Below are 9,831 nucleotides of genomic sequence, written 5' to 3' on the forward strand. Positions count from 1 at the left end.
CCCCCCCATCCTTCCGTTATTTTTCTCCCACAGCTGCTTTCTCTGTGCACTCCGCACTCGCACCGCGCAGCTTTCCGCCCCGCTCCCTCCTCCTCCTCCGCGCCCCCGAAACCCTCGAGAGGTTCTGCGCGGCGGCGGCGGCGGCAGCCATGGACTCTGCTGCGTCGCTCCTCGAGGCGTACCGCCGCGACCGGCGCCGCCTCCTGGGCTTCCTCCTCTCCTCCGCCGGCGGCCGCGCCGTCGACCTCTCCCGCGTCGATCTCGACGCCGTCAGCGCCGACTACGCTCTCGACTGCGTCGCCTCCGGTAAGGCGGTCTCTCCCCTGCCCCTCCCCCATCCATACCCGGCCGTGTGTGTGCGGCGCGGGTGGAGCGTTTATTATGAAATTGAATCGAACTAACTGTCGGTTGCGCGTGTGTGTGTTTTTATTGATATATATCAGGCGCGCAGTTTGACGCTTCAGAGGCCACCAGGAGGTACTTTGACGACAGGAGGTACCCGATCATGGTATGTCTGAGCTGCCCGCTCCAAAGTTCCCATCCATTTCAGCTCCGAAGTTTGATTTGGCACCTTGTTTCGTTGGATAATTGCTCCTGGTCAATAAATGAGTAGTGTTACATCAACAGAAATTCTTAGGAGCTGGTGGGGGGATGGAAGCCAAGAGTGATCCTAATGTTGGCCCCCCTCTAGTTAATAGTAAGAATGCATTCAAATTGCGTGCAACAACAGCAATAGGAGCGTTACAGAGCCATAGTTTAATGGAAGCCTATGCTGAAGTCTAATAGAAGCATATTCACCTTGTAGTAAAAAACCCATTAATAACAGGGGTGTATGGTGCAAATATTTGTATGCAGCTAGACATGAATCCATCCTCAATGCTAATCAGTATGTTACTGTAGTTAAATATATGAGATGACTAGCCTTTGATGCGAAGAATAGAGTTTTACCAGATTTAAGCAGCCCTCCATGATTTTCGAGGTTTATACGCATGTTGCACTTCTGCACAATACTTTGTATGAAGATACTAATTACTCGTCTTGCCCTACCATGTTTGATGTTTTGTACGTAGTGATAAACATAAACCCATTACACCTTGGCCTGCAATTCACCAATTAAATGCTACTCCCTCCGTCCCATAATGTAAGACGCTTTTTGACACTACACTAGTGTGAAAAAACGTCTTACATTATGGGACGGAGGGAGTAGAAGTTAAATAACAGTTTAATGATCCATGAACTACTGCTTGCAAATTTTCTGCAATTGTTAAGAATTTTCCATTCAACAGACGAGCTCGCCATCAGGGAACTCATATTTTCTTCTTTCAAGGCCAGAAGGCTCTGGTTCTCCTCCAAAGAAAGTAGCACCGGACATTGGACCCGAACCACCTGCAGAAGAGAACTCAAGTAGAGCAAGGAAACATAGTGATTCTTTTGAAGTAGCAGTTAATATTCAGGGAGCATCCTATGTCCTGAAGGATCTTAATTTGGCAAATACATCTCCTCAGCATGCCAAAGAAATGGATCTTCTTTCTCTAGGTTTACCTAGATTAAATGCAGGTAGACAAATATTTGTGCTGTGCTTCGCTCCCCCCTCTCTTTTACGAAGGGCAACTAGTATTTCCTAATTTGTACTCTTGAACTAATTCTGTACTCTGTATTGGACCTTTAAGAATTGTCTGATGATGATCTAAGAGAAACAGCTTATGAGGTCCTTCTGGCTTCTCTATTTGTCAGGTAATTCACACGTAAACTCGACTCTATGTGCATATTCTATTTACACCATTGACTCATTGTTGTGATCTCTTCCTTAATCATATGTAATCAACAGTGGAAAACTGTACTTTGCTGAAGAGAAGAGAGAAAAGAAGCCTAAATTCTTGAAGGGTTTGAGGTCAAAGACTGAAGGATCTAATTCAGCACCTCAGATGGAAAATTATTATACCCACCATCTTGATTTGATCCGAGTACAAATGGAGGCAAGGTCCTCCACCAATTTCTGTACTATCCCGTCTTTTTGTTAGTTTAACTAAAAATAACTTTTGTGATTTGCTTTTGAAATACCTAGCAACGATAGCAAGATTCTTTATGTTCACATGATGCCAAACTTATGTGGTCTCCCTTCATTCCATGTGTTATTTTTATTGAGGACTGAAGTGTGCATACTGCATAATGATCTGAGGAAGATTAGACTATCAGAGGATTCTATTTGTTTTCCCTTTTATCAATACCATTTTCTTCTTGTTTTTTGGACTCCAAATTTTCCTGTGGTGATCCGAGGACAGAAGGTTCTAGCTAAGAGAATTTCATTCTTTTTGGTTCTGGGTGATTTTGAACTTCTTTTTTTATTCTGTTTCCCTGATTATGATACAAGGGGATAGTGTGGATAGAACTCACTATAAGAACACATTCTTTCAGATATCAGAATCTATGGATACATTGGCTAAGAGAGCTTTAAGACGTATTGGTTCGAAGATGGTGCAGGGACAACTTGACGTGCCTTGCATATCACTACAACTCTTAAGCTCTGTTGGCAAATTTGATTTCCCAACAGAAAGATTGCGTGTACAATGGCAGAGAAGACAGGCAAGAATCTTTAGTTGTTTCTCTCTACAGCATGGATGCTTGTTCAAACTATTATTCACAATTCTGCTGTCCAGGCAAATGTTCTAGAAGAATTACTTCTGTTCTCAGCATCTCGTGAGTGCAGTATGAGTGAAACATTGCGGATAGTTCTCTCCAAGCTAAAAAATACAGAGGCAAGTACCATTATCCATATCTTACATCATTTTGTATTGATTAATGTTACTAGTGTCTCATAGGCCACATCAATTGTTTAATCTTTCTCTTCAAGTTGGCCTCAGTCTTGAAATTGAGTTGCGTCTATATTTGCGCCATAAACTATTCCAGGACTGGGTTGTGAGTGTTCCTGATGGGCGTATTGAGGTCTTGACTATCATTGAAAGATACAACACAAGACTATCTGCAGCTCCAAAGAAGTTCGGCCTTAAAGGCGAAACCTACCATTGGACTCAGAGCTATCATTTTAATTCTAGGCTATATGAGAAACTTCTCTCCAGTGTCTTCGATATGCTTGAAGATGGACAACTTGTAGAGGTTTGTTTTTCTTTTTGGTATGCTTAGAAAAAACACACCCTGCTTTTATTGCATATATAGCTGAATTGTTCTTGAACGACAATGGGCCATTAAGTCAAAGGTTGCATCTTGAGTTCCTGACAGTGTTATTCTGTTTGCTACCAGGAGGCTGATGAAATACTTGAAACAATGAAGCTGACCTGGCCTATATTGGGCATTACCCAAAAGTTGCATGACGCCCTGTATGCTTGGGCGCTTTTCCAGAAGGTCTATTTACTACTATGTTTGTTCCCCATTTTCTATCGGAAGAATTCTACTTTTCAACCCTGAATTCTGGCAAAAGTTCATTTTCCAACTCTGAACTTTTAAGACCGGTTGGTTCACAACTTTCAACTATTGAAACCATGCTTTTTTCACCCTCTGGTAGTTTCACAAGTGGTTTTGGGTGATATGGATGACGTGTCTACACATCATTGCTATGTCAGCAAGTTCCATGTATTCATCTGTTCCTAACAATTTTTCTTACATCTCTAGCATTTATTGTGGATTTTTTTAACCCAAATGGTGGGGCTTGTTTTAGATTGTGTTTCATCGTAATATTTGTTCATGGCAGTGAGGTGGCGGACACATGGCATCCATGTCAGTTAAAACCACCCGCAGAACCATCTGAGCGTGAAAAGTATGTTCCAGTAGATTGGGTTTGCAACTAAAACGATTTTAGAGTCCAAGGCTGAAAACTGAACTTTAGCCAGAGTTCAGGGTTGAATAATAGTCATTTCTTTTGTAGTAGCAAGTTGTTCGTCCGTTGCTGCGGCATTATAATCATGCATACTGTTAGACTTGGAGTTACAGAAGATCCATTTGTCACAAACAGATAGAAGGAATATAAACAGTATATTTTTATTGGCTATACCAGAAAAATGACATGCATGTTTGAAACAGTGAACTCACTTTTGCCATGACAATATATAGCATAGACTACACATACTGGTTCAAATTTGGCTGATAATATAGTACTATAAAAAATTGTGGACCTAAATACTGGGTTAAGACACATGATTGGGTGGTTCTTGTGGGCAAAAACAACTCAACTTCAGGGGCAGTTTAGAAAATTGCACGGGTCCCACTTGTCAGAGCAAAGGGAGTGGCAGACGGGCCAGCGCCACCAACTATTATATTTATAGTAGTAGACATTTAGGATATTATCTTCTGCCATTTTTCAAAATGATTGCATTGTGAATGTATAGGTTCTCCATCAGGTTACCTTCATTTCCAGTGCTGTAGAAGCACCTAGTTGTATATTATTTTGAATGGCAGTAGGGATTTGCTGATCTGTTTACTAACATGTTGAATGGCATTGGCATATATTGTTTGGTGAACTTAGCAACTTAGAATTGAGAAACGTTTTCAGACTTACTTTTGAACAAATGGTACAGTTCATTGTTTCAACCGATTGTCTTGTGAATGATAATAAAATAATTCGTTTTTACTCTGCTTACTTCATTTCTTACATGGAAAGCTTCTTTCTTCCATTCTTCAAACATGTTATTCTTGGCAAGAGCATTTTGTTAGTGCTAGTGCCATGCCAGTGATGTCATACTGATTTGTATGGTTATTTTCCTTCTGTTCAGTTTGCTCAAACTGGGGAAATTCTTCTACTGAAACAGACAGACCTTCAGATACAGAAACTAAAGTTACATAATAATGTTAGAGAAGCAGAGCTGTATATAGATAGCTTTGTTTGTTCTGTGGAAGGATTTGGCAGCAATGGCACTCTAAATTTGGTGGACAGTGCCCTTCTTAAAATAAACATGTGGTGCCATAGACAACTGAAGAATTATCACTTATACTTCAGTCAGGTTTGTTACCTCCCTTGTTTGGATCCTTAAATGTTTCAGCTGAGGATTTTTTTTAATCCATCAGGCCATCAACCTATAGCTAGATGTGCCTTCATGTTGTACCAAACCTGTTAACACAAGTTATATCATTTAGTTACTGTAATGTAATTCATGAAGGATGAATAGAGGATTATAGCCTAGGTCATATGTATTACTTCTTAGATGCACTCTTTGGTTCAGGCTGGTTCTGAAGTTAACCTGACTGTCTTGTGACCTATGATTTGACAAATGTTTATGTCCATGTACATGTTAGAAATTTATCATAGGGCCAAGCAGATGATGGAAGTACAGTTTCTTGAATCATAACCATGGTCCGCCAATTTCTTTCTATTGCCGAATAAACATAGGTTTTCTGTTTCTCTTATGTAATTCTTCTGTAGGCTGTTTTCTGTGTCTGCGGATTTTTCTTTAGTTAGGCTTTAGGATCTTTTTTCTAGATTTTCGCTCTTTTCGGCCTTTACCTGTACTTCGGGTCACATTTTCTCTCCTAGACAAATGCATGTTCCAGAAAAAAACTTGAGTTCAAAACGCTTAAAACAGTTGCAGATGCAGGTTAGTCATCCATTATTATTTGTCTCATGAGTCATGGCCTTCACCTTAATCAGTTTCGACAATGATTTAGTGCGATTTACATTTGTTTTGTCTGAAAGTTATTTTTATATAGGGAAAAAAGGGCTTGGCCCTTCCAATTTATATTACCAGAAACCAATCCGCAAAGCTGGTATAATGCCGCGACAAAGTTTGCCATAAGAGCTTCTTAATGTTGCCTTTCTGCTACAGGCTAACTGTTCAATCTTCGAGAGCATGCTGAACTTGGTATTACTTACGGCGGCAAATCTTACTGATGATGATGAGGAAGCCATGGTTAGATATTTTTTTAATTCTCCTAAAGTACTTCTATTCATACATGCACCCTCGTTAACCTGGAATGGAGCCTACCAACTAAAGGGGGAGTGGATGCACGATCCTACCACCCAGGAGGCCAGGACTGAGTCCTTTCCAACTGAATTGGCGTGCCTATTTTTCTTAATTAAATCGATACCTAGTTCCTTGAGTGTATATCCAATGCATCCTGCCCTTACAGCATTTTACCCATTCTGGTTAAATAAAAATATTCCTGTGTTAGTTTGACATAAGTAGAGATAATCTTTGAATATTGATGTAACATATTTAACTCCAAACTATCAAAGTCATATATACCCTGCAAGGCCTGACATAGTCATGATAATTGACACTAAGGTCCATTCAGCAGGGAAATTCTCAGAAAAGAAGTGTTTACAACTTGCTCAAACTAGGAAATACTTGCCGGTGAGCCGTACATGAACGTTCCTCATAAAAAAACATTTTCCTTAAAAAATTTATGTGGTAGATCAAACATTTTGCTTTGTATGTCTACTTCTAGACTTTTGTCATGACCTACAGAATGTGAGAAGATAAGAAACAAAAAAAGTTTCAGTTGGATCAGATTGTTCACTAGTCATGTTTGTACCGTGGTTGATAATGTAATCAATGCTGTAAGGAGTTAAGATAAGATGTAGATCATCATCTTGAAGGCCTGAATTGATCTTTCTCATAGTAATTCCGTCAAATTCTTTTAACAGTGTTAATAAAACACGGACACGAGTGCTCCCTTTTGGCCAGTTTGATCCCTCTTGTCATCTAAAGTCACTTGGGGTGTTTTGGTTCATCAGTTAGCTTGTCTTGTGTGTTGGATGCTAACCTTTTCTTGTTCCTCTTATTAGGCCATGTTTGAATGGCCTGGGATCTGTCCCATCCAAACAAGGCCTCATTAATAATTTTTGGTTCCATTAAGAAGCTCAAATTTGCCTCATAAGTTGCTTTCAGGGTTCACAGTGGAATGCTTTAATATATTTTGGATTTATTTCAGCTCATTGGGACCTCACTTGGCAGTACACCAGAATCTACGTTGATCCACATACTCGTTGTCAGATCCATTCAAGCTGCATATAAGAATGTGAGTTAAACCATCCTGTGTCCCACTATCAAATACATTTGGCAAAAACTAGAGCATGATTTTTAATGTTTCATATTTCCATTATGCTTCATTAGGCCCTAATTTCAGCAGATGGCCAATCAAAAGCAGAATTTAAGCATCCATTGATATTGCTTGCAAGTGAGCTAAAGCTATTAGTGGAGAAAGAGTGTTCTGCATTCAGCCCAGTACTTCACAAATATTATCCTGAAGCTGGAAGAGTAGCACTAACTGTCTTTCACCTACTTTATGGCCAACAACTGGTTAGTAAACTCCCTTGTCCAGCTCAGCTGTGATAATTTTTATTGTGTCAACTTGTAATGATTTTTTGCTACTACCATTGGTGTGAAGGAGCTGTTCCTGGAAGGGAGTGATCATTCAGAAAGCTTGAAAGAGATACTTGGAGCATCAAACAGCTTTGAGCTCTGTATAGCTCAGAAGCTTTACTCGATGTACGGGGAAGCTGCTGGGTCTTCATTGTCTAACTTCCTAAAACCATACATGGTAAGGCATGAGGATGTGCTTTGTGCTCATGATACATACTATTTGGAAGTGTTCTTTATCCTGAAAAAGACTTAGAAATGCTTTATACATTTGGGCTTTTTTTGAAGAACATAATGAGCATAAAATAATCTTCTCCCTCTACCCCTATGATGCAATTTTTTGTAAACATGAAATATCGTGTACAATCCGTTCTGCTAATTTCATAGCTGATGGTACCAAAGTAATGTAGAACTATGGAAGCCAGTGGTTTGATATGCTACTAAGAACCTTTTTTATTGTGCCTGTCAAACTGCCAAGCTATCCTGATTTTGTAGATGCCTTGCTGTTTCTTGAAACAATCATCTTGACGCAATGTCTTCCCTAGTAGTTTATTCATAACTTCAAAACCTAATCTTATTACAATGCCAAGACAATTATTTATACACTTGTCGCAAAATAAAATGAAATTATAAACAACCGAGTTGGGAGTCACATGGAACAAATTTCATGCACTTAACTTTCAAAATACCTTGCAAGCAACTTATCACAACAGCAGTCATTTTCCATTTACTTACGAGGCAAACATTAAAGTACAACAATGAGATATCACTTGGTCTCATTTTTAGTTTAGATCAAACTGTATTGGTGTGCCAAGTGGCATTTCCATGGTTACATTATTTTGGACTAAATGACGCCTTTTAAATTTTAAACAGATAGATCGTTTTTCTTCACCCATCATTCTTCAGTGGCTTCATGCTCAACACGAGAATGTTTTGGAGTGGACAAAGCGTACCATTGAGATTGAGGTTTGTTACCCTATGCAAAATTCACTGCTAAGGTTTTTAGTGCATAGTTAATTATGCTAGAACATCCTGAAAATGATTCTGCATTTTCTTCGCATTGATGCTCACATGGAAAATAGGAAAGTTCCTCTGTAGATTTTGGTATAAAGTGGCGTGATTGTAAAATTGTGCATGCGGATATTTTTTGGTGCAAATTTGATCACATTCATTTTTAGTGCCACATGGTTCATACAGTAACTTGATTGCTAGCTCAATGCATTTTATGATGTTAAATTGGTAGTTACAGTCTTGCAGTCAGGTTAAATCTTGCCAAGAAAGAAGAAAATTTGAGCTTCATTTATTGTTACAAGATAATAATATTAACTACAATGTCAGATTTGAACACCCTTAGTGGGATAGCTCAGTGTTGATTTTATTGAAACTGGCATGGTAAGTTTCAACAAACTGAACTGGTGCTACATATGTAATAATCAGACACATATGGTTGTTGTTATTGACACAACTCTGTAACTAGTACTGCCGTCACAACAAGATGACGGTAGCCCATATGACATTCTTTAGTTGGTGACTTCAATTTTTTCTATTTTAGATTCCTCTTTAATAGCTAACTCTTACTTCGGACTTTTGTTATGCATCATAAATTTCTTTTGTTTGCCTTCTGTATGTATTTTTTTTGTCTTCTTTAAAGTGTTCAAGACAAATTGTTCATGCGGGCTGTTGTTTCATCTCTGGCCCATAGGATTGGGAGCCTCTGTCAGTTCACAGGAAACTAGCAACATCTATGGTTGAAGTCTTCCGGATTGTGGAGGAGGTCAGCTTTTCTTCTAATGAGCTCATTTACCACCATATTTTATGTTCCTGAAGAAAATGAAGAGAAGAAAAAAAAATCCCTTGCTTTTGGATGATTTGGTGCAAACTTATTAGTAAACATGGTGATTACTAGGAAACGAGCCTAGCTCATTTGATTGCGCGAGTGGATGTACAATCCCACCACCTGGGTTCATCATCATGGACACAAATTTAGGCTCCTATTTATATTGCCGGGGTTTCCCTTAAAAATATGCTATCTGATCTTGATGCAATCTGAATATTTGAAAGTTCAGTATGGAGGCAGAATCTTCAATATTTCCAGTCACTGCCTGAATGTTGAAGTTCTTAAAAAAAATCGACGGCTGTTCTACTACAAACGCACATTTTCCTTATTTTTTTATTCAGTTAATACTCTTATATTTGCTTGGGGCTTATCTGATCATTCTATGTGCAGACTATTGATCAGTTTTTTAACTCAAGTCTACCTCTGGATATTGTCCACCTGCGGAGTCTGCTTATAGGGATCACTAGCAGCCTTCAAGTTTATTTGCTTCACATGGAAAATCAACAAGGTATACCTTAATTCTGCGTAAATGGCAATGCCCTATCTTGTATCCACTGTTAGGAAACGTGAGGAAGAGAGAATGACCGAACAGTTTTCTGTATTGAGGAGGAGAGAGAGATATACAAGGTTACATGGGCCTGGGCCTCACTCTAGACTATGGGCCTGGGCCTGTACAAGACAAACACA

At 39.3% G+C, this 9,831-nt stretch overlaps 1 protein-coding gene across 1 annotated transcript in view; it reads left to right on the forward strand.

The window, feature by feature from the left end:
• Nucleotides 1-128: 128 nt before the first annotated feature.
• LOC123054145 (protein unc-13 homolog) overlaps nt 129-9,831 on the forward strand; it is a gene marked incomplete at its 5' end in the record, with an annotated part of 23,413 nt that continues 13,710 nt past the window's right edge. The window contains 17 exon segments of the mRNA XM_044477841.1: nt 129-306; nt 444-508; nt 1,287-1,557; nt 1,671-1,734; nt 1,829-1,976; nt 2,416-2,583; nt 2,658-2,756; nt 2,908-3,114; nt 3,259-3,360; nt 4,725-4,952; nt 5,772-5,855; nt 6,880-6,966; nt 7,062-7,247; nt 7,336-7,488; nt 8,181-8,273; nt 9,010-9,081; nt 9,535-9,652. Of these exon segments, the coding sequence (XP_044333776.1) occupies nt 150-306; nt 444-508; nt 1,287-1,557; nt 1,671-1,734; nt 1,829-1,976; nt 2,416-2,583; nt 2,658-2,756; nt 2,908-3,114; nt 3,259-3,360; nt 4,725-4,952; nt 5,772-5,855; nt 6,880-6,966; nt 7,062-7,247; nt 7,336-7,488; nt 8,181-8,273; nt 9,010-9,081; nt 9,535-9,652 (2,302 nt within the window).

This window comes from Triticum aestivum, chromosome 2D (genome assembly GCF_018294505.1).
Source record: "Triticum aestivum cultivar Chinese Spring chromosome 2D, IWGSC CS RefSeq v2.1, whole genome shotgun sequence".
Taxonomy (NCBI): domain Eukaryota; kingdom Viridiplantae; phylum Streptophyta; class Magnoliopsida; order Poales; family Poaceae; genus Triticum; species Triticum aestivum.